At 42.8% G+C, this 25,597-nt stretch overlaps 1 protein-coding gene across 2 annotated transcripts in view; it reads left to right on the top strand.

The window, feature by feature from the left end:
• BBOF1 (basal body orientation factor 1) overlaps window positions 1-25,597 on the top strand; it is a 42,102-nt gene that overhangs the window by 13,335 nt on the left and 3,170 nt on the right. The window contains exons 5-11 of one of the 2 annotated variants that reach the window (XM_056134008.1): window positions 6,226-6,306; window positions 9,432-9,502; window positions 10,753-10,897; window positions 14,989-15,482; window positions 18,630-18,731; window positions 23,867-23,941; window positions 24,095-24,197. In XM_056134008.1, coding sequence (XP_055989983.1) covers window positions 6,226-6,306; window positions 9,432-9,502; window positions 10,753-10,897; window positions 14,989-15,482; window positions 18,630-18,731; window positions 23,867-23,941; window positions 24,095-24,197 — 1,071 coding nt within the window. Of the gene's footprint in view, window positions 1-6,225; window positions 6,307-9,431; window positions 9,503-10,752; window positions 10,898-14,988; window positions 15,483-18,629; window positions 18,732-23,866; window positions 23,942-24,094; window positions 24,222-25,597 lie in introns of those variants that run through there. The other variant, XM_056134007.1, reaches the window with a different exon arrangement.

Raw genomic sequence — 25,597 nt, 5'->3', positions numbered from 1 at the left:
TGTAAAATGGGGATAATACAAAGTACTCTTATGGGGTTGTTGTAAGGATTCACTGTATCACTGTATCACGTCATCCATTCTTCATTGATTTGCTTGAACGGGCCCAGTAACATCTCCATTCGTCCTAGCCCTGAGATTTTAGCAGCCTCGCTTTACTCGTCCTTCCCAATGGTGCCACACTGGAGGCTCTTTCAGGGTCAGGGGAATGAGACTCATCATTGTAAGGATTAAATGAGTTGAATATGTGTAAAGTCTTAGGGAATTATACGGACAGTGCTGTGTTGCTCTGCAAAAAAAAAAGAATTCTGATTTATAGAATTTAATAATTTCTTTAGTATCATACTTTTACTGTGGCTAGTTTTAACCTGCTAATGGTTTCACAATCTGCTAGCAAATTTCCTGGAATGAGCCAGCTCTAACACACAACTGAATTTACATGAATAATGCTATTAATGTTAGTACCAGTATTAGTGTTATATTGTCATCTAAAAAAACATGAGAATAACTGAATAGAAATAAAAGGGGCGTTATCAACATGGAAAAAAATCAAGCTGAGGAGGTTATTTACCAGCACTGGCTGGAGAACAGCTTCCAAGAAAGGAAGTCTTCTTCGTGCCCAGAAGAGATAGAGTGATGCAAGAGTTTATAAATATTCTAGTGTTTTATGTTTCCACAGGGATAATGGTGAGTTTGAACAACTGAGGAAAAGAAATACCATATGGAAACTGGCAGGAGAAACATCATGGGTGTTTTTCAGTATGATAATGAGAAAGGCGAGGAAAGGTTGAGAAAGGCTCCACTGCACAGTGTCTACTGGCTAGAATTGTCCAGCCAGAGCCAGATGTCCTCATCTTGGCCCATAGAGAGATAAAAGAATCTTTGAATAGTACAGAGTACTATTGTACCTAGTATAATAGTATAGAGATAGTACAGTGGGTGGGGTGTTTGCCCTGCCAACATCGGGTGGCCTGGGTTTGATCCCTGGCATCCCATATTGTCCCCCCCAGGATTGCCAGAAGTGATCCCTGAGTGCCCTGAGCATCACTGAGTGTGCCCCCCCAAACTATAACAGTGCCAAAAGAATGTACTATCATTGCGGAGTGATAGTACAGCCAGTAGGATGTTCCCCTGAGCCTCACCGGAGGTGATGGCTGAGCACAAAGCCAGGAGTAAGCCCTGAGCACTGCCAGGTATGGCCAAAAAGACAAAAAAAAAGCTATTAGGGCAGCTTTTCCCAGAGAAAGGTTGTCATACTCTTTAAAATACAAGACAGTTTGTTCATCATTTCCTTCCTTCCTTCCTTCCTTCCTTCCTTCCTTCCTTCCTTCCTCCCTTCCCTCCTTTCTCTCCCTCCCTCCCTTCCTTCCTCCCTTCCCTCCCTTTTCCTCCCTCCCTCCCTCTCTCCTTCCTTCCTTCCTTCCTTCCTTCCTTCCTTCCTTCCTTCCTTCCTTCCTCCACACTCAGTTCTCATGGCTTACTCCTGGCTCTGTGCTTAGGGATCATTCCTGACTGACCACATATATGGTGGTGAGGATTGAATCTGGGTCAGCTGAGTGAAAAACGCAAGCACCTTACCCATGATACTATCACTTGGACCGCCACTCTAAGTTTTCAAGAGAAAAAGTAGCAGAAACCATTGATAAGTTTAAAAAAGAAAGCCAGATAAAGCCAGATCAGAATCAGGGATAAATATTAATATTAACTTTCCCCTAGAAACCAGGTTCTTCATTGCAGAAAATATCAAGAATGAGTCAAGAGAAATAAAGTTCAGAAAGCAATTTATTAATGCTAAGTACAAACTCAAATATACTTACCATGTAGGCATTATCTAAAGAGAGTAATGTTGTTTACAAGTAAGATGTGTTTACCAAAAGTGAAGAGTATAAGCTCAGTGCTCAGTGTAGGCATGGGGTAGGGGAGAAGAGAGAGAGGAGAGTGGTGCCATATTTATTTATTTATTGCTTTTTGGGTCACACCCGGTGATTCACAGGGGTTACTCCTGGCTCTGCACTCAGGAATTACTCCTGGTGGTGCTCAGGGGTCCATATGGGATGCTGGGAATTGAACCCAGGTCGGCCATGTGCAAGGCAAACTCCCTACCCGCTGTGCTATCTCTCCAGCCCCGTGGTGCCATTTTTATAAGGTTATATAGATAGAAATGGGGGAAAACTGGGGTCTGGGTAAGATCACTACCAGGACATCTGTCTTGCAAGGAGGGACCATGAGTTTGATCCCTGAACCACCCCATGTGCACTGTGCAGGATCCCAGCAGCACTGCTGTTTGGGATTCCCAGCACGGTAATGGAGCATGCCAGCACCACAGCCAAGGTGTGCCACCCAGGGCCATTGCAGTGATAGCATCAACAAGGAAACAATTCGGGTAAAGTAATCAGGGGTGGAATATGATGGGATTTCAGAAAAAGGGAGAGTTTTTATGTGGTTGTTTCTCAGACTTAAAGCACTACATGGTTGGTCACTTGGTTGCTGAGGCTGTTGTAAATTTAGGGTGTTTACTCCTGGCTCTGCACCCAGGGATCACTCCTGGTATTCTCATGGTGGCATATGAGATGCCAAGGATCAAACCTACGTTGGCTGCATGCAAGACAAGCACCCTACCTTCTGTACTATTGCTCTGGTCCCTAAATTTAGATATTGAAATGCGGAGGGTCCGCAAACCACTCACCATCCTGCGGAGGTGGCCCTAGGATCTGTAGGTGCAGGGAAGGACCAACCGAATGAACACAAGACACAAGAGACAGAGTACAGTTTAGAAACAGAAAAAGGGACAGACTTTATTGAGGGATACAGGCTGTTTATATAGGGTCCGGGCAGCTCAGTTAGGAGCAGAAGCAGTATAACCTTATATGGTAAGATCAGCAACAAGAGCTTTACCTAACATTCAAGGTAGACATTTGTACATTAAAGGGTCTTGTGGCAGTAGGTGTATCCTGAGCTTTACATTTGTATATCAAAGGGTCTTAGGGAGTAGATGTATCCTGGAGGTTACTATAGATAAGGCCAGATAAGCTAACTGTCAGCCTGATGTTGCTTGCTATAGATCAGGCATTCACTGAGATCAGGAAGTCCTGGGAGACTGTCACCAATGTCTGTTCCAAGCAGTTCTTAGTATGGGAACCACGGCCAGGGTCTATGAGAGGGCTCTTGGCTTCCCACATTGAAACATATTTAAAGCAGAAATTGCAAATGAAAAAAATTATTTTTTTATCTACCCAGTTAATAGAACAAGCATGTCTTTGTAACTTGCAGTGATTGTGTTTGTTTCTTTTTTTTTTTTCCCCACTCCAATCCCTATTTATTTCTTCTATGGGACTAGGGATCATATCCAGGGCCGCCTACATATGAAGCACCTACTCCACTACTGAGTAGCATCCCTGGATCCTCTCTCTGTCCTATTTTGTTTTGTTTATGGGCCACACCCGTCCTTGTTCAGGGCTTACTCTGTGTTCAGGAATCACTCCTGGCAGTATTCAGAGAATCCTAAGTGGAACAGGGGATCAAGCCCTATACACTAAGGTGGTAGATGTTTTCTTCATCAATGTGAATATTGACATTATTCTTTAAAGTTTTGTACAATGTAAGAGGTAGCACTGCACTGTAGCACTGTCCTCCCATTGTTCATCAATTTGCTCAAGAAGACCGAGTAACGTCTCCATTGTGAGACTTGTTACTGTGTTTGGCATGTTGAATATGTCATGGGTAGCTTGCCAGGCTTTGCTATGCGGGAGAGATACTCTCGGTAGCTTGCCAGGCTCCCCGAGAGAGATGGAGGAATCGAACACGGGTCGGCCAGGTTGGCCACGTGCAAGGCAAATGCCCTACCGCTGTGCTATCACTCCAGACCATGTAAGAGGTAATTTTAATAATATGTGTAAGGGGCTAGTGAAAGAGTGTAGGAGGTTAAGCACTAGCCTTGCATGTGGTTGCTTTTCCAAACCTATGGGTTCCGGGGCCGAGACCTCCAAGCCTACTCGAATTGGAGTCGAGCATCTTCCACCCAGATCCTCCAAATTCCAGTAGGCGGGGGTCACACCCACCACCTGGCCCCCTGGCGCCGTGTAATCCCATCAGCGGCCAAGACTCAGAGACTATAAAATCCAGATCCCGGAACCGCGCGGCAGCATTCGTGGCCGCGCGACATCTTATCAGAACTTTTTTTTTTAATGACATCTTATTGTCTTATTTCTACTTTGGACAAACTTGCAGGCTATTCAATGTAGCCTGCCCACAGGGCAGAGTCTGGCAAACTCCCCGTGGCGTACCAAATATGCCAAATACCAGTAACAATGATGGGTCTCATTCTCCTAAATAGCCTTGAATATAATCTCAGGGCTAGGATGAAAGAGACGTTACTGGGGCCTGCTCGAGGCAATCGACGAATAACAGGATGATGAAATGAAAATGAAATGGTTTCATCCTCAGCACCACATACAGTCTTCTGTGCCATCTGAACATAGAGCCAGGAGTAGCCCCTAAGCACCACCTTTTGTGGCCCAAAACTGCCCCTTTCACCAAAAATAAAAGTGAATTGTCCAGAATCAAATACCTAGTAAGAGAGAGAGAGAGGGAGCACTTGAAAGCTAGTCTGTCTGGTGGGGACCTCTGCTCTACTGCTATATTTGTGGCATAAATAAATATCGGATTGAATATGTCTATTTTAATGATTGAATCTTGACAATGTCATGGTTTAATTAACTCAACTTTCTTGGCCTAGAAGAATTTTGTGTTTTATTTTGTGTGTTTAATCTACGTAGGTTTTATTTTTGGGTTTTTTATTTTGTTTTGTTATGGACCACATAGCACAGCGGGTAGGGCGTTCGCCTTACAAGCGGCCAACATGGCCGACCCGAGTTCGATTCCTCCGCCCCTCTCCGAGAGCCCGGCAAGCTACAGAGAGTATTCGATATGCCAGACACAGTAACAACAAAGTCTCCAATGGAGATGTTACTGGGCCCGCTCAAGCAAATCAACGATCAACGGGAGGGCCTTTACCTTTACCTTATGGACCACACCTGGTGATGCTCAGGGGTTACTCCTGGCTCTGCAATCAGGAATAACGCTTATGAGAAGCTGGGGATTGAACCCAAGTAAGTTGTGTGCAAGACAAGTGCCCTACCACGTGTACTATCTCTCTGGCCTGTCTACATAGTTTTAGAGGGCAGAAAGTACCTTCTGTGAGAAATAAAGGGAGATGTTTTCTAGAGGAATACCAAGAAAAATACTTCTAGAAATGAGATTTTTTTGTTCTGTTTTGGGGTCAAACCCAGCAGTGTTTAGGGTTTAACTCCTGTTTCTTCACTCAGGGATCACTCCTGGTGATGCTTGGGGGGACCATAGGAGTGCTGGGACTGAACCTGGGTTGGCTACATGCAAGGCAAATGTCCTATATGCTGTACTATCTCTCCAGTTCTAAAGTTTTCTTGTTGTCTTATTGTTTGTTTTTTGGGCTATACTTGGAGGTGCTCAAGGTTCACTCCTTACTCTGTAGTCAGGGAACACTTCTGCAGTGCCTGGGAGACTATATGTGGTCCTTGGAATTGAACCTGTGTCAGCTATGTCAAGGCAAATGACTACCCTCTGTGCTATTGCTCTAACCTCCAAAATAGGAACTATTATTAAAAGATCAGCCAATAAACTGATATTTGAATTATTGTAACCCTCTCTAGATATTTCTCTCATAAAAGGGATCCCTATATTAAATGGGAGATTATGTAATCCAATGCCTACTGTCTTTCCCAGTTGTAAGATACTATGATTCACTGAGTTTCTCTGTATAAAATTAAAGGTACTTGGGAAATATGATTATGAGAACAACTTCAACTCTTTCAGATTTTTCAGAAACAAATATTCATTTTTTTTGCCTTTGGGGTCACACCTGGCGGTGCACAGGGGTTACTCCTGGTTCTGTACTCAGGAATTACTCCTGGCGGTGCTCAGGGGCCATATGGGATGCTGGGAATTAAACCGGGGTTGGCCCCATGCAAGGCAAATGCCCTACCCGCTGTGCTATTGCTCCAGCCCCCAAATATTCATTTTGTAAATGTATATACAATTATGAGAAATATGAGAGTCTGGGACATAGGGATATTTTCAGTGTTCATTATTGAGGTGATATAAAACAGAAAATGTTTAATAACGAGTATTTTCTGGTAATATGTCCCAGTCAAACCCATTTCCTACTAACCACTTTTTCGGTTGTTATTTTAGCTGAAGGAAAATTTAAGAGTCACAGAGCAGAAACACCAGGAGACTCTGAGAAAATTGGAAGCCAGGTTTTTTGAAGAAAAGGTATGATATTTGAAATCAATTAAGGCATACTCTATTTTATTTTATTTTATTTTGGCTTTTTGGGTCACCTAGTGATGCACAGGGGTTACTCCTGGCTCTGCACTCAGGAATTACTCCTGGCGGTAGCTCAGGGAACCATATGGGATGCTGGGAATAGAACCTGGGTCAGCCGTGTGCAAGGTAAACACCCTACCCGCTGTGCTATCACTCCAGCCCCAAGACATACTTTATTAAAACAAGTGTATTTACATACACTAGGAGACATACTAATTATGTAATTATAGGAGTTACTCTTTAGTTGTTGGTGCTAAGCCAGGACATTGGACGAGCCTCTAGATGTTGCCCTACAAGCAGGAAGCAGAACCGAGGCCCCACTTTTACATTAAATGGGCAAGCTAAACTTGTACTTGGAGAAGTACAGCATACTCCCATATGCCAACCTGGTCATACATTATCTTGGCAGTACAAAGCAGCAGTTTCCCCCTCTCTTACACATCCTTAATCTGGGTTGGCCTTCAAGTATCGATATGAGCCTTTTCTTTGCCCTATGTGTAACCAACCACAAAAATGTGGGGGGATGTAATCTATAGAGCCTATGTGTCCAGCTCCATATCTTCCTCTGACGTTTTAATTATGACAACATAACTTTGACAAGACAATATACCCTGATGTTCTTTTGATGAATGCTCATCCTCTGTTGGTACTCTCGCTAGTGATTCTTTCTCTGTGATGTAGTCATTAGGATGTAACTGATTAAAAAATAGAATAAAAGGAGGCCTCTGGAAGTCACTCTTTGCCTCGAGCCAGATTGATGGCTTGGCCCTCCATGCTCTCTACATTACTCTCGCATGTCTTGTCTCTGTGCCTCCGACCGAAAGAATATTCATGCAACATTTGGTATCTTTTAAAAGATTGTTATTGAGTCACAGCAGGATTTTAAAAAAAAAAGGCTAACAGAATCCATTCTGAATATTTTCAAGCCTACCCTTTATTTCTACTCCCAGTTAGAGATTCAGGAAATCCTCAAGAGGGATCATTTGTCTAAAGGTTCAGGACACATCCAGCTGAACTTGGAGTTCCCTGTCGAACTGAAGCTTTAAGGCCACTAGGACTGGAGTGGCCCACTCTGCTAGGTGTGCAGATGCGTCCTTGGTCAAGCTGAGCTGAGGATGTTTGTGATGGGGTGTGGGGAGCTCAGAATTGTTCTTTAGATGGGACTGGAGTGATAATACATTTGTCTTGAACATGGCCAACTCAGGTTCAAGAAGTGACTGCAGGAGTGACCCCTGAGCAGGGAGGGAAGAATAAGCACTAAGCACAGCTTGTGTGACCCAAATCCTTGCCTCCAAAATGTTCCTTCGCATATCACAAGTTTTTGTGTGTCTGAAGTTGATTCTCCAAATTGTGGGAAGTTTAATTTCTCTTCCTTAGAATTGTTTCAGTGGCCCCATGGTTTTTCTTTAATCCATTAAGTTCTACCTCACCCTGACAAGTACACACTGCAGTGCCGCTGCTTCAGAGCAGTGGATTTTCCAGTTGACTCTGGGTTTTCATCTTGTACATGAGCTGGCCCCCCCTGCTCTAAGACCGATTTTCCTCAGGTTATCGTAGGGTTTTGTTTTTTTCAAATTTACTAATTTCTTTTGGGGGGGCACACCCGGCAATGCTCAGGGGTTCCTCCTGGCTCTGCACTCAGGAACCGCTCCTCATGGTGCTTGGGGGACGATATGGGATGCTGGGAATCAAACTCTGGTTGGCCATATGCAAGGCAAGCATCCTACCTGCTGTACTATGGCTCCAATCCTGTCCTTTCAAATTTAACCCTCTGTGTTTCCTTGTATCACCAAGTTCTTTTCCACTTCCACATTGTTTGTGTTTTGGGGGTGAGAGAAAGTGTGTTGTTGGGGCACACCCAGCTGTGCTCAGGGATCACTCTGGAAGTGCTTAGGAGACCACATGTGTAGTGCTGGGGATCCAACCCGACTTAGCCTCATGCAAGGCAAGAGCCTTAACCCCTGTGCTGTCTCTCCAACCCTCCCATCTCTTGGTGCTTTTGTACTTGTTTATTCCTTCCTCTGGCTTATTTTTATTCTCTAGTGCTCAAATGTTATTTCCTCAGAGACAAATTCCCCAAATTCCAATCTAAAATTAGTCCCTGGGGCCAGAGAGATAGAACAGGGGTTAAGGCACTTGCCTTGTATGAGGCTGACTCTGCTTTGATTCCTGGCACCACATACACTTCCCCAAGCACTGCCTGGAGTGACCAAGAATAGCCCCTGGGATACTCTTCATGTTAGAACAGGGGTTAAGACACTTGCCTTGTATGAGGCTGACTCTGCTTTGATTCCTGGCACCACATACACTTCCCCAAGCACTGCCTGGAGTGACCAAGAATAGCCCCTGGGATACTCTTCATGTTCAATGGGAATTTACTGAATAGATACATGTGTCTGACCCTATTGTATTTAGCAGAAATTTCTCCACGTACACTTTCCAATGTTTATGTGGACATTATTTTCCCTATTTATATTTTCTATTTCTTCCTGAGTGGTTAGGTTGTTGGGTGCCCTAGGTTCCTGTATTCACATTCTTCTCTTTGTTGGCTGCTTTACAAATATTTGAAGTACTTCAGGTTATGGAAACAGAAGTATTCCATTGGACATTATACCTTTGCTTAACCTTTTGATGTGTAAGAGTTTTTGCTAGTAATATGGCTCTGTGTTAAGATGCCTGTTTCACAGGGCCTTACAGTGGGTAAGGCACTTGCCTTGCAGATATCTGACCTCTTTTTGATCCCCAGCACCTCATACAGTGTCACCCAAGCCTGCCATAAGTATTCTCTAAGCACAGAGCCAGGAATAAGCCCTGAGAACTGTCAGGTATGGCCCCCAAACTAAATAAAATAAAATAATTATTTTGGGGCTGGAGAGATAGCACAGCAGGTAAGGAAGGTGTTTGTCTTGCACCTGGTCAACCCAGATTTGATCTCCAGCATCACTTATGGTCTCCAAGTACCTCAGGAATGATCCTGAGCTCAGAGCTAGGAATAGGCCCTGAGCACTGATGGGTATGCCCCCAACAAAGCAAAATATAAAATAAAATACCTGTTTTCATTTTTTTTTTAGCGCCGGTTAGAGCAAGAAGCTGAGAGGAAGATTCTATCACTTGCAGAGAGGGCGCACCAGGAAGCTGTTGTGTGAGACTGTCGGCCTTTTCCTTTAACCTCTCTTACTTCTTGGCTGGTCGGCTTCCTCTTTCACTTGTGTTTTGTTTTCTGGCTTCCCTGCCTGTTTCTTCCTCTTTGTGTCCCCCCTCCCTTTTGCCTTCAATCTTTATAAAAGCAGCATGCCTTGGGGAAAAGATCCTGGGCTTTGAAGTAGACTTTGGTTTCTCCACATGTATCCTAACTGACCAGAGGAAGATTTCTTTTTTTTTTTCTTTTTGGGTCACACCCGGCGATGCTCAGGGGTCACTCCTGGCTCATGCACTCAGGAATTGCTCCTGGTGGTGCTCGGGGGACCATATGGGATGCTGGGAATCGAACCTGTGTCGGCCATGTTGGCTGCGTGCAAGGCAAACGCCTTACTCGCTGTGCTATCGTTCCAGCCCCAAGAGGAAGATTTCTTAACAATCTGGAGGAGCTTGGAGGATGGGTCACACCAGCTTGGAGGTTGGGTCACACCCAGCAGTTCTGGGAGGTTATTCCCAATTCTGTACCTGGGGGTCATTCCCAGTGGTGCTTGGGGGTGAGGGAGATCATGTGGGGATTGGCCAACATTGGCCACTTAAAAAAAAATAACTCCTGTTCTATCTCTCTGGCCCTTACCTTCTTTGAGATCAGTTTTATTCACAAAATGAGATTAACAATAGCAACACTGCCAAGATACCATGAAGTAGGTTAGTGAGAAGAACGCATCACTGTCTGGGTTAAGTAAACCCTCAGTTTCCATTGTTTGTTTCTTGCTCATGAAACAATTCAGTGTGGGTCTAGCTGCTCTTCTCCCTTTGTGGTTCAGGAAGCTGGACTTCCTTCATCTTGGGATTCCTCCCACCCAGTCACAGGGACAAAGAGCCTGGGAAAGTTAGACAGCTCTTGATTGCCTTGGACTGGAAATAATCTTTCACTTATCCATGGCAAAAACTTTGGGTATCACAGATCTTAACTAAATAAGTGTTGGTCTTTTTTTTTCTTTTTTGCTTTTTGGGTCACACCCGGTGTTGCACAGGGGTCACTCCTGGCTCTAGCACTCAGGAATTATCCCTGACGGTGTTCAGGGGACCATATGGGATGCTGGGAATCGAACCTGGGTCGGCCGCGTGCAAGGCAAACGCTCTACCCGCTGTGCTATCGCTCCAGCCCAAATAAGTGTTGGTCTTAATGATAAAGTAATTGTTTTAGTTTGGTAACATCTAGGACTTAGACCTGTGTGTATGTTTCTATTTCAGGCAATTGAACAATGTGGGAAGGAATGTTTTTAAGGAGAATATTTATCTCCAGAAAGCCCTCACGTACCACCTGAAAGAAACTGAAGTTCTACAAAAAAGCTCTCAGAAGTTGCGAGAGAATCACTCTTGTCTTTTACAGGAAAAGGTTCTCATTCTCACTTATATAGTATTTCCCCTTCTTTTGGGGGGACAGGGATGAATGAGGAGGACCAAACTTGGCAGTTGAAGGGTTACTCCCAGTTCTGTGTTCAGGGGTCACTCAGTGGTGTGCTGAGTTGTCCAGTTCCTCCTCCTCTTCTTTTAAGGATCAGGTTGGTGAATACTAAGAATTGAGGAAAGTTATGATACAGAAGAACAATGGGACCATTTTTCTTTTATCTGCATGATCTTTCCTATCTACAAAGAGTAATTACCAGATGGGTTTAATAAACATTTGGTTTGGTTTTTATAAAGAAAATGGAGGTTAGGCAATTCCTGAGGGCAGAGCCAGGAGTAAGCCAGGAGTACTGCTGGATGAGGCTCAAAAACCAAAACCAAAACCAGAAGACTAGAAGGACTGGAGAGTGAGAACATCAGGTATGGTGCTTGCCTTGCATGCAGCCCACTCAGGTTTGATCTCAGTCACCTCATATGGTTGAGCAAAACCCACCCGGAGTGATTCCTGAGTGCAGAGTCAGAAGTAATTCCTGAGGGTATCCAGGTGTATCCTAAAAAAAAAAGTAGTATATATGAAATTTTATGGTATGTGTATATAGATGTATGTGTGTGTATTATAACACTCGTTTGTCCTTCCTCAGGTAGCTTAGGTTTGTCAGGTCACACCCATCTAAGGACACTGAACTTGTAAGCAATGTCCTTTCTGTGTGGACACAGGAAGACAGTTAATATTATGCTTTGTAACTTGGGAGTTGATTGACTCCGAACATATTTACTCCTAGGCATCTGATTTCTTGACTCAGTTGCCCTTAGTTCCTAGCACCCCCAAAGCAGGGTCCCGACGAGGGACTGAATGGACCCAGGGCAAGCGGTGAGCTACCCTGGCATCGAAATGGGCCAGGCCAAAGAGCCACAATACTCAACTATAGGTTGAGGGCATGATCATGGACAAATGCTGTCATGATCCAAAAGTAAGTAACGATGAGACTAGGACCCTGCTGGAGCTAGGAAGATTAACCTGGCCTGAGGACTGCGGAATGTATAGTGAGATGTTCTCAGGAAGAACCAAACTAAGTTTATATCTCTTACTGTGCTCATACAGAATGACATTGCTAGAAATATTAGAAGTAGATTTATTACAACTATTTAAGTAGATTACTAACTGAGGGAAGAACACACCCTTGTTGGGATCCCACCCTTGAGCGGATCTCCTAGTAATCTGAAGTAATCTCTGTAGATGAGATTTTATCCTTGAGTTAATCTCCTGGAGGAGTGGTCTTACCTCTCTTTGTTGATTCGTCAGTATTCAACCCACCTATATGTCACCGCCTTATGTGACTGCTATATAAACTAAAACGTAAGCTCGGAGAGATGAGAGTCAGAAGCGAGAGAACTCAGGCTCCAGAGATCCAGAGTCAGAGCCAGAAGGAGAGAGGTTCCAAGATTGGGGCCCAGGAGAGAAGGAGGCAGAGAAAGATAGGAGTGAAGAGGATTGGAATAAACTACTATATATATAGACCGGCCTGGCCCTCGGTTCTTCTTCCGTCTGCCCTTGGCCAACAGCCGTTCCGATCCAGGCCACACACAGCGGCTCAAGAGCACCGAACGCAGGCGGTGAGACAGTGCTATCCAGTGAGCCCGTGAACACACAACCTTCGGCATGATAAGATTTTACATGTGTGCATATATATTTATATATATGAGAAGGTCTAGGGATTTGACACAGTGGTAAAGCAATTGCTTTGGATGTATGAGGTCCTGGGTTTAATTCCTGGCACTGTGTGGTCCCCCAAGTAACACTGGAAGTTATTCACAAGTATTAAGCCTGGAGTGTCCCCTGAGCATTTCTGGGTGTGGCCCAACAACAAATAAAAACAAAAGCAGAAAATGCAACATATGAGAGCCCCAGGGAGATGACTTAAAGGGCTGAAGCACAAAGCATTCGGGAATGCTGAGTTTGATCCCCAGCTCCAGGGAGCTCCCAGACAGAGCTAGGAGTGACCTCAGGTGTGTATGTATGTTTATCTATATAAAATATATATAAAATATATATAACTTCTATCTCTGCCTTGAACACTAATTTAACTTTGCCTTGGGTTGGTTGGGGTCTAAATCACTTCAGCTGTAACTGTCCCAATACTCGTGGATTCACTGTACACAGGTTTACTTTCTCACCTAAGAGAAGTTTGAAGGTAAGCAATCCAGAGCTGGATATAATGGTAGCTCTGCTAAGGTAGCAGACCTGTCTGAAACTTGTGGATGCATCCTCAGTCTCCTCCAGGCCCACAACAGCTGCTAGGATCCTAACCATTGCTCAAACAAGGGGAAAGAAGGACAAGGAGGAAAAAAATATGTGCTTCCCTTTAGAGGTCGTCTTGGAAGCCTGCCGACATTTCTGTCCCATTGATCAGAACTTAGTTGCATCATTATGCTGATCCACGGGGGAGACAGGGGTGTTCAACTGGGCTTACAGCTGGGCTTTCTGAGTAAAATTGTGGTCTTTAGTCGCTAAAGAGAAAAGAGAAAATGGACACTGGGAGAGGCAACTAGCAAGCAGACTGCTGGTTTCCAGGATATCATTGCTAAATTGATGTTTCAAGACATAGCATTACTGCTTTTGGAATTATCTTTGTCAGGGGCAGGCATTGTTTGGCCACATCTAGCAAGTCTGTGAGGGATACTCCCAGCTCTGGGCTCAGGGGTCACTCCGAGAATTGCTGAGTCAAACCAGGATCAGTTGCACACAAAATCACAATCACAAATCATCCTGTTAATCGTCGATTGCCTCAAGCAGGCCCCAGTAATGTCTCCTTCATCCTAGCCCTGAGATTATATTCAAGGCTCTTTAGGAGAATGAGACCCATCATTGTTACTGGTATTTGGCATATTGGGTACGACACGGGGAGTTTGCCAGACTCTGCCGTGTGGGCAGGCTACATTCGGTAGTCTGCCAGTTTGTCCAAAGTAGGAATGAGATAATAAGATGTTGTAATAGGATGTCGCGCGGCCGCAAATGCGGCCGCGCAGTTCCAGAAGCTGGTTTTTATAGTTTCTGAGTCTTGGCCGTTGATGGGATTACACGGCGCCAGGGGGCCAGTTGGTAGGTGTGAAGTGGGTGGGAGTGAAGAAGCTGGCCAAGTTGCACACACTTTATTTATTTTTTAAATTTTTATTAGTGAAACACCATGAGGTACAGCTGAAGACTTACAAATTTTTGTGCTTGGGTTTCAGTTATACAATGATCAAGTACCCATCTCTCCACCAGTGCCCATTCTCCACCACCACTGATCCCAGTATCCCTCCCACTCCGCATCCCCCCCATCCCACCCTTCCTCTGTGGCAGGGCATTCCCTTTTGTTGCGTACACTTTAATCTCTGTACTATCTCTCTGGCCCAGGAATTATTTTTTTTGATAATTAAAAATACTTAACCTTTCAGATTTTATTATTTAAAAATTTTTCTTTTTCTTTTTTGTGAAGCAAGATCTTTTTTTTTTTTTTTTGGTTTTGGTGTTGGGGCCACACCTGGCAGTGCTCAGGGGTTATTCTTAGCTCTATGCTCAGGAATCATTCCTGGTAGTGCTCTGGGAACCATATGGGGTGCTAGGGATCAAACCTGGGTTGGCTACTTGCAAGAAAAGTGCCCTACCCATTGTTCTATCTCTCTAGCCCCAGGATCATTTTTATTGAAACTTATTTAGAAAGATGTGGGGAGAGGAGAGGAAGTACATGTTCAAGAGAAAACACAGGCTTCTATAGAGTAGAAATAAATAATAAAAGAAACAAAGACAAGCAAGTGAGATATGTATTCAAGGGCAAACATGGGCTTGAAGAGCGAGCCATAACCTTTCAGAATTTTAGAGGAAGGAAAGTATTAATGAAATCCGTCATCATATGTCCAGACAAGGACCCTGGGAAATTTTTCACATTCTGTTCATAGAATATCAAAATACCACCATCACCACCTTCCATCACACTCAAATCTCATGATGTGAGGGCAAGTTAATGAGAAACTCTCATATTACATAACTAAAAAAAAAAAATCTTACCTCTCTCTTTTTTTTTTTTTTTTGGTGTTTAGGAGATTAAAGATCTGTTGGTTAAGGAAAAGATTTTACAGCTTTCCCAGCAGAGATCACAGATACAAACTCTGCAGAAGAAAGTGACAACCCTGGAGAATGCCCTGACTTGTATGACCAAAGAGTTTGAGGCTGAAGTTTTAAGAGTGCAGCATCAGGCAATGATCGAGAACCAATCAGGTCAGGTTGAAATTGGCAATCTACAGCACCTTCTTCAGATGAAGGACAGGGAAATGAATCGAGTGAAGAAGCTGGCCAAGAACATACTGGACGAGAGAACAGAAGTGGAGGGATTCTTTTTAGATGCTCTACATGAAGTGAAGCAACAGATCCTACTTAACAGGAAGCATTACAAGCAGTTAGCACAGACAGCTTTCAATTTTAAAATGAGAGAGGCATGTGCAGGAAGATCAGAATATCCCAAAATCCGTACATTCAATGGCAAAATGCACAGCTCTAATAGTGTGAACCAGGATCTTGTGGAGGCTGAGAAATGGTACTAATGATGCTTTAATATTTTTATCTTTTGCATTGCTTATTTTTGTGCCCTTCAGAAGTGGAAGTTCAGTTTGAGGATATATAAGTATTGAGTAGGTTACTCAGTAAGTTCCTGGAAGATGGAGATTGATGGACTGTGCGCCTCCCACGCTTAGCATGGTGTGGGGGGGTCTCGCAGGTATCTTATCAGTGATCCTCCCCCCACCTTTTTTTGTGATTGCATGGGTTCTATTGCTGAGCCATTCCCTAAATGTGACAGAGAAGTTTTTTAAAACTGGGTAAATATAGTTTATTCGATCAGTTTATCCATGCTGTCTACAAAGGAAATCATCTTTGTGCATTTATTTTCTGTAGCTGCTGTGACAAATAATACATATTATTGGGGCCAGAGTGATAGTACAGTGGGTAAGGTGTTTGCCTTACACACAGCTAACCCTGCTTTTAAACATATATATATATATATATGCACATACATATGTGTGTGTATATATATATCACATATACATAAATACATATATGCATGTATATAAGGTAAAGGTAAAGGTAAAGGCCCTCCCGTTGATCATCGATTTGCTCGAGCGGGCCCAGTAACGTCTCCATTGGAGACTTTGTTGTTACTGTGTCTGGCATATCGAATACTCTCGGTAGCTTGCCGGGCTCTCCGAGAGGGGCGGAGGAATCAAATTCGGGTCGGCCATGTTGGCTGCGTGCAAGGCAAACGCCCTACCTGCTGTGCTATTGCTCCAGCCCAATGCATGTATATATGTGTATATATATATAGGAATGCCAGTGGAAGGAAGTTGACACTGGTGGTGAGACTGGTGTCAAAATATTATATTCCTAAAACTCAACTCAAGAACTGATAGTTGAGTTTTAGGAATATAATATTTTGACACCAGTCTCACCACCAGTGTCAACTTCCTTCCACTGGCATTCCTATATTCCCTCCCCACCCCCAGCTCCCACCCCATCAATCCCTGCCTGTCAACTTCATAGGCACATTACTAAGTTCCAGTGGTTGCAGCTTAGATCCCATGTTTTCAGTGTTGTTGAGTCTATATTTTGGATACACGGTTATACCACTCACCCATATCACCAGTATAACTGAAGCCCTGTTCACCAGGCTTCCCTTTCCCCTTTATTTCTTTATTCCTCTGTCCTTCTCCTCTCTAAAACTGGGGTCAAGGGTGATCCAGGCATTCCCCTTCACTAGAATATATGTCCTCATCCAGTACTCTGTATTCCACAGAATACAGTGAGATCACCCTGTGTTTATCCAACTCTTGAATCATTCGGCCTATATTTTCCTCATTGTTCTTTATAGTTTCTGGTCAGGTCTCAAGGTCTTTGATACATTTTGAATTGACTTTTCTGTGAAGTGTAAGATATGGATCCAGCTTTAATTTCTTACATGTAGTTATGTGGTTTTCCCAGCACCATTTGTTGAAGAGGCTATCTTTACTCCATATTGTGATCTCAACTCCCTTATTGAAAAATTAAGTGTCCATATATATATATGTATATATATATATATGTGGGGTTTTGTGTGACACAGACTTTTAAAAGAGACTAGATCATTTTTCTCATGGAATGTCATTGTATTATCTTTCTGTTTTAGTTTTTGGGCCATATGCAGCATGGCCATCAGGGCTGACTCCTGGCTCTTCACTCAGCGGTCACTCTTGGTGGGGCTTGGGGATTGAACACGGGATAGCCACATGCAAGAAAAATGCCCTACCTTCCCTAAAAATATGTTTTTAGATAAGCTATTTAATGAACATTAGGCAAATAAACTTCTAGAGAGAACTACCCAGATGACTTCTAAGCAGAAATATTTCTCTTTTTGTTTTGTTTTTGTTTTGGCGGGAGGTGGAGGGGCACACATGGCGGTGCTCAGGGCTTATTCCTGGCTCTGCTTAGGGATCACTCCTGAAAGTATTTGTGGAACTGTATAGGATTCTGGGGATTGAACGTGGGTCGGTTTTGTGTACCACAATCATCCTACTCGCTCTATTATTGCTCCAGTTCCAGGCAGAATATTTTTTGCATTTTACCACATCGGTGCTCTAAATTCTTGTCAGTTAGCTTTTGCTAATAGAGAACACACTATGCAGTCTCTGGGAAAGCTATAGCTCAGTTAGAAACCTGCTGGGAAAGCTTGGTTGTGACTGTAATTGGAGATAAGAAAACAGGCTAGAGGGATGGGAGTAACACCTGAGCATTGCTGGATATGGTTCAAAATATCAAAAACAAGAAAATAAAAAAAGAAAACAGGCTAGAGAATTTACATGATACTTTTGAAATTTTTCTTTTAACATTTTTCACTTCTGGGTTGTGGTGGAAGAGGAGTGGATGGTTTAGCCACACCCAGTGATACGAAGGGGCCATCCTTGATTCTGTGCTCAGAGTGACCCCTGGTGGTTCAGGGGATAGAACCAAAGTCCCAAACATGTCAGGGGCATGCAAGGTCTTACCTCCTGCGCAATCTTTCTCCAGGTCCTCCTTTTATTACTCTTTTCATAGCAAATGTCTAATACGAAAGAAAAGTTAAAAGAAATTTATTAGTATTCTTACCAAACTGTTTCATTTCTGTGTGTGTTTCTTTTGTGTATCTGGATATATAATGTTATGTCACAACTTTCTATTTTGCTGATTTGTTTAATGATTGAGTTGTTATAATTTTCTTGTGATCACATATTTTATATTTTTCTTGAAAAGAAGAAATGGGGAACCAGAGCAATAGTGCAGCAGGTAGTGCACTTGCCTTGCATGCTGCTCACCTGGGTTTAATTCCTGGCACCACATATGGTCCCCTGAGCCCCATTAGAATGATCCTGGAGCACAGAGCCAGGAATAAGCCCTGAGTACTGCAAAGTGTGGTCCAAAAAACAAAAGAGAGAGAACTGCGGGGGTAGGGGGGAGAGTGAGAGAGGAGGAGGAGAAGGAGAAGGAAGATAGAGGTTAAATTATATCGCCGACCCCAGTTTGATCCCTTGTACCACCCTGCCCCTTCCCTCTCACTGCTGGGACCAGAAGTACGCCCTCGGTATGCTCACAAACCAATAAACTAATAAGTTAATTTAAATTAATAAGGCGATGTACTTACTCTGACTACAGTTTTCTTTTTACTTTTTTTAAAATTTAGGATAAATATCCAAGGAGATGTGGATATTGGAGATTTGACATGGGAACAGAAGGAGAAGGTCTTGCGATTACTCTTTGCAAAAATGAATGGTTTTGTTCCTAGGTAACTAAGTGAAATACCAAGTTTTTATCAATCCTAGAAAATATAGAGGAGCAATGGACTTTTTTTTCACTTAGAATGAAAGGAATTGGAAAGGAACATAAAAATACAAAAGGATTGGGCCAGAGAGCTAGTACTCAGGAAGGCACTTGCCTTGCATACAGCTGACCTAGGTTCAATACCTGGCACCATGTATGGTCCCCTGAGTACTACCAGGAATGGTTCCTGAGTACAGAGTCAGATTTAACCCTGAGCAGCACCAGGTATGGCTAAAAACAAAACAAAACAAAAAAGGAAAAGAAAAAATAAATGGTCATACTTAGCTACTGTGACTCTCAGAGCTAAAGAATGGGCTGAATGAATGGGAACAAAAACAAAATGAATTCAAATTCATGGGAGGGAAAAAGAGAGAAGAAGAATCTTAAAGTTTAAAGATAATGCTTGCTAAAGAGGTATAATATTGCTTAGCTGAACTAGGAAGTATAGCATTACAATTATTAGAATCTAGTGGTTTCAACGATAAAATAACACGTGTGTGTGTGTGTGTGTGTGTGTGTGATGCTGGAGATCAAACCCAGAGCTTCAAAGATGAAGGACATGCATCCTACTGGTTGAGCCATGTCATGGTTTTATAAATGATTTTTTTCTGGGGGGTCGGGTGGGAAGTTTTGGACCACACACTATTTATTTTCTGTATTTATTTATTTTCTGTGTTTCTGGTTTCTGTGTCTATTTATTTTCTGTGTTTCGGGTTGTTCCTGGTTATGCTTACTCACAGGGGGAACTCATAGTGTTTGGGACTGTATCAGGGTTGGCCACATGTGAGGCAAGTAACTTTACTCCTGTACCATCTCTTTAGCCCTGTCCTGTTTTCTGTTTGTTTGTTTTGTTTTGTTTGTTTTGCTTTTGGGGTCACACCCGGCAATGCACAGGGGTTACTTCTGGCTCTGCACTCAGGAATTACTCCTGGTGGTGCTCAGGGGACCATATGGGATGCTGGGAATCAAACCCAGGTTGGCGCATGCAAGGCAAATGCCCTACCCGCTGTGCCATCGCTCCAGCCCCAATGTTTTGTTTTTTTAAGAGAGGAACACCTGGTGATGCTCAGGGATTACTTCTGATTCTGCACTCAGAAATAACTCTTGATCAGTTCTCAGGGTCCATTTGATATGTCAGGGATTGAACCTGGGTTAACTGCATGCAAGATGAGTGCCATACCTGCTGTACTATCCCAGCAACAAAACAAAACAACAGAAAAAAGTTAGGCGACATCATGAACTACAGTTGGAGTTCAAGCAGTGTGTCAGTGGGTAAGAGAGTAGCCAGGAAAGTATTTCCTGGCTATGGCTCTGTGGGTCTCTGATAGTGTCATGGGACAGAAATAGGGGAATGGGACATCAGGCAAAGGGCCCAGTAGACAGCCTAAGCCCCAAGACACAAAGGGAGTAATAGATGAACATTGACTGCATAATTTTGGGAAAAACCTGCCTGGGTTGAGGAAATTTGGTGATGCTACAGAGATAATTAGCAATTAAAAATAAGGCACAGGTTATGACAGCCTTCAAAAGTGCAGAAAAGCCGGAATATGCTATGCAGTTGTTCAGGTTGTTTTAAATCTATGACTGCATAGATTTAGTCTTGCAGATGTATATTTAGTTGATTTAGTCATATTAATCTGGTCCCGGTAGGGGTAGGGTGGGTCTTCTGTGCGTAATTCGATCCCTGGGTCTCTGGTGGTTGGTGGAAGCAGACAGAGCAGGGTAGGGTGGGGCTCCTGATTATAATCCCTTTGTCACCTGTGGTTGGTGGGAGCAAGCAGAGAAGCTCTGTCCCTGGGTCCGCTGAGCCTGGAGTCCAAGGTCTCAGAGAGTTCCGCTTATCTTGTTCTGTGGGTCTTCAGTCGTGCGTGAGTCTCGGCCAGAGCTGCCACGCGGGTCCGGAAAGCAACATGTTTTTCTCTTTGTCATGAAGAAATACAACATACAGCAACCCTGCTCTCATTTTCTCTCACAGCCAGGAGCAGGGTTATTATTCTGAGCTGACCCTAGTCCAGTAACCAAGTGGTGGATGGGGGGACAGATAATGGAGCCAGGGAAAGCAGTAGAAGCTGTTGTACTATTCTGGGTCTGCAGTGGTGAGGGGCTTAGGGAAGAGTGGAAGAGGTCACTAAAAAAGACACTTAAGGAAGGAAAAAAGAAGAAACTGATGATTAAGGACAAGAAGAATAAAAAAATTAAAAAGGAATAAAAGTTTACATGTTTTAGCTTAAATGAAAAATTATATGGGGCATGAGAGATAGTATATCAGGTAAAGAGCTTGCCTTGTAATTGGCCAACCCAGGTTTGATCCCTGGCACCATATATGGTTCTATGAGCTCTGCTTGGGATGATTCCTGAGCACAGAGTCCAGAGTAAATCTTGAGCACAAACAAACAAACAAACAAACAAGATTATGGTGTGAAAAGCAAATGGAAAATTTGAAAAACAAGTTTAAGAAATTTTGAGTTTTATTTTGGGGCCAGAGAGATAGTACAGGGGTTAAGGTGCTTATCTTGCATGCAGCCAAGCCCAGTTCAATTCCTAATCCTCAGTCCTCTATATAGTGTCCTGAGTATGGGTGGAAGTGACCCTCAGCACACAGCCAGGAGTCACCCCTCAAGCACGGCCTGATGCATGGCCCCCAAACCAACCCTCCCCACCAACTTACTTAATCCATCCATTTAATTTAATATGAACCTCTTGGTGAATGAAGGTAGAAGAGTAAAAGAGCTGGTTAGAACCTTTAGAAATTACTACTATATTTTCAAAGAAGTGTATAAGCAAGTGAGTTTAAATAATGTAGATTCAATGTAATCTTTAGTGTAAGGTAACTTTTCTGTACCCAGGAAATAAATACAGCCAGAATTCTTGGTCTCAGGTATTTATACAATGTTAGTGTAAACACTGGAGAAACAAAATTGAAACATCTTTCACACCAAACTTGAACCTGCACACTGTAATGAGTGATTTTGGACTCTCAGGCTTGGGCTGAGTGAAGGAATGAACAACAAGCGAGGAACTGAATAGAACAGTGAAATATTTCCTCCCTGTCCTGCCCTTCCAACTTGTACAACTGAGGATTTCACACTGGCTGTGGTGCACACTGGGGGATGCAGACTGGGTTGCATGCCTTCCAGTCGCAGTGCCCACACACACTTGGGGAGGCACGTACTTTGTGGTGGCACCAGGGACCACAAATAGTAGTGCTTCTGGGATTACACTCAGGTATGTAGTACCAAAGACACCACGTGAACATCAGCACCAAAGGCTGAATTTGTGGGCTGGAGTGATAGTAAAGCTGGCAGGGTGTTTGCTTTCACGTGGTTAGCCCAAATTTGATTCCCTGGTACCTCAAATGGTCCCTCTAGCACCTCCAGGAGAGATACCTGTGCATAGAGCCAGGAGTAAGCCTTGAGCACTACTAGGTATTCCCCTCCCCCACCAAGAAATGCAACAAAACTAAAGATTGAACTTGTGGTCTAATGTCTAGAGTAAGGCAGGAGGCACTCTACCACAGAGCTATCCCTGGACCCCTAGAATGGTGAAATGTTGAGGCCAAAAAAAAAAGATTAAATTAGAAAGGAGATTAAATTGGAAAAAAAGGAAGCTTCCAGAGTGGGGATGGAAGTAGATAATACAAGGTCTACCAAGGCAGGTGGAGTAATAAGGAAATTGGTAGGGCCACACCTGGCAATGCTCAGGGTTTATTCCTGTCTCTGCACTCAGGAATCACTCCTGGCGGTGCTTAGGAAACCATATAGGATGCTGGGGATCAAATCAGGGTTGGCCACATGCAAGGCAAACATCCTACCCACTGTAATATCACGACTCCACAACATTATATATACACATATATTTACGTGTGTGTGTGTTATGTATGATGGAACAAAGAAAATTAATTACATACAATACATGCAATAAACTTCTTTTTTTAGGGGGAAGTGCAGTCTTTTTTTTTCTATCCTGCTAGTACTTGGGAGGCTGGTGATGAGTTCTGGGGATCAAACTAGATCCCTATGCATGCTAAGCCTGTATTCCAGCCCTTTGAACTAGCTGTACTCGGCCTTAATCTTTACTTGGTAGTACATCAGCTGCCACTCAGCTATAACTCAAACACTAGTAATATCTAAATTTAGTCTTTGTCATGTAACACTATTAGACTATTTAATATGATTATTCATGGGGTTATGTTACTTTCATATGAACCTAATTGAGGATGAATATTGGGAAGGGGAGTTGTGTCTATCTGCTGGCAAATCAGTGTACTATATTTTTATAATTATATTAGTTTACTTTCAGAGTATTAGATTGATTATATGTTTATTTTCTCTTAACTAAACTTTCCAAAGAATAAAAGGAAATTTTCATATTGAAGAAAATTTTCACATTGGTTCTATTGCCATTGGAAAACCTGTCTGTGTTTTGAGAAAGGAAATTTTTCTGGCCATGTTTGGTCAGTATACTAATCCAACCTTGCTTTGCTCATCACTATTAACTGTTGTGTATTAACATTTAATGATCTCAGCTTTTAAGAGTATATGTTTATTTTATTTTTTGAGTATATGTTTGTTTTAACTTGCCTAACAGCCTTTTATGTCTTTTTTTACTAAAAGCTCAGTTTTGAAAATAAGAAACCTATTTTATTTAGCATGTATTGTTTTATTTAGTATTTTTTAACACTTTAAGCACTGAAATGTTTTATTTATCACTTTTAAAATGTAACTGGGAGCCTGGAGAGGATAGGGTGCTTCCTTGCACGTAACTTATCAGATTTGATCCCTGACACCTCATATGGTCCTTCTATCCCTGCCAGAAGTGATCCCTTAGCTCCGAGCCAGGATTAAGCCCTTAAACCTTGCTGGTGTGGTCCCAACCTCCCCTTCTCCACCACAAAATATGTAACTGAAGGGGCCAGAGCAAGAGTAGAGTGGATAGGGCACTTACCTTACATGTAACTGACCCAGGTATGATCAGGAGTAAGTTCAAGACAGGAGTAAGCCCTGAGCATTGCCTGGTGTGGTTCCAAAACAAAAACAAAGTGTAACTGAAATATATAGCACAAGAAGACAATGCCTAATTGTACAACTTCTGCCATTACAGGAAAAGAAGCCAGATCCGTAGGTCTTCAGTGCCAGACTATGTTGTTCCTGATACTGTAGAAACAGAGGACACTGGGTAAGAAGCTCTCTTGGCAATTCAATGAACGTGAACCTAATCACGCCAGTCATTGTAGAAATCTTACCTGTGCTATCAATGAGAAAAGTAGAACACGTTTGCTCTGAATCAAGGATGTGTGGTTGTTGACAAGCCTCTTACTGGTCTTTACAGGGATGAAAGTAAGCTTCAAGACCAAACCTTCATCACCCAACAAGTGCCACTCTCACACCCTTCTGATGAACTGGGAATGAAAGAATCACAAGATTCTCCCATAGTAAGGAGTTTGAAATCTAGCTAAGCAATAATACGTGAATGTTATCCTTCTCCAAGCTGCTTCTTGTTAAGTCACAGTTCTCTACTCTCCTGCTCTTAGAGATCAGTTTAATAACAGTGTAAGATTGTAGATATCTCTCTGTGTGTGGTGCTTGTACAAGCAATGTGTATCCCTTACCATTAAGCTGCATCCCATTTCCAACCTGTGAGGACATTTGAATTTTATTTACTTTGGATTTGGGGACCACACGTGGTGGTGCTTAGTGGAAACCAATGGTAGTGCATAAGGGACCACATATGGTGCCGGGGATTGAACATGGGTCAGATTATCTCCGGTCTTTGTGAATATTTTAATTTTATTTAAAAATTTAAAAAAATTATTTTTGTTTTTTGGGGGCCATAACCAACAATGCTCCAGGGTTAATCCTGGCTCTTTGCTCAGGAATCACTCCTGACATTGCTCAGAGGACCATATGGGATGTTGAGGATGGAACCCGGGTCGACTTCATCCAAGAAAAAATAGTACAGCAATATTCAAACTATAGGCAATTGAAAAATACCTACATGTGCTTAAGAGTGTAGAAAACAATGTTTTTCAAAAATCCAACCTTACTCTGAGCTTTAGTCAGAGTACTGTAATTGCCTTTTGCAATACCCAATCTAGCCAAAATATGTACCTTTTACTTAGAATAAACATGATGACTATGTAATTCCTTGTTGATTCACTATAAGCTAGGGAATTAAGAATGCAGAGGTCAATAGTATAAAAGATAGGGAGGGTACTTGTCCTGTAAGCAGTTAACCTGAGTTCAATCCCTAACACCACATGTGGTCCCCCGAGGCCTACCAGGGGTGATCTTTGAGCAGAGGACCATGAATAAACCCTGAGGACTGCTAAGTATGGCCCAAAAGCAAAAGAGAGTATAACACCATTAAAAACAGAAGCCATATGTTCCTTTAAATTATTTAAAATTTTATATTTATAATTACCCCATTGCAGAAGCTGAGAAATTTCAAATGAAGTCACTTTGAAAGCAAAAATAAAATGCAGAAATTTTATCTGCACTAAGTATGTACCTAAAACTACTGTATAGTTTTTTTTTTTCTAAGAAATGAGACTTTCTGAGCTGCCAGCACCAGCCGGATGAGTTGATCTTGGGGCCAGAGCGATAGTACAGTAAGTTGGGCATTTGCCTTTTGAACGTGACTGACCCAGGTTTGATCCCTGGCACCCCATATAGTTTCTTGAGTACTGCCAGGTGTGATACCTGAGCACAAAGCAAGGAGTAAACCCTGAGCACAGCTGGGTGTGACCCAAAAAAACAAAAATAGAAACACAAACACCCCAAAAAAAACAATCCTGCTTAATCCTGCTTAAGGGAAAAAAGGCAATTTCCCTTA

The sequence above is a fragment of the Sorex fumeus genome, unplaced genomic scaffold (genome assembly GCF_029834395.1).
Source record: "Sorex fumeus unplaced genomic scaffold, SorFum_2.1 ptg000098l, whole genome shotgun sequence".
Classification (NCBI taxonomy): Eukaryota; Metazoa; Chordata; class Mammalia; order Eulipotyphla; family Soricidae; genus Sorex; species Sorex fumeus.
Note: the sequence above shows the minus strand (reverse complement) of the source record. Positions and strands in the feature narration are given on the sequence as shown.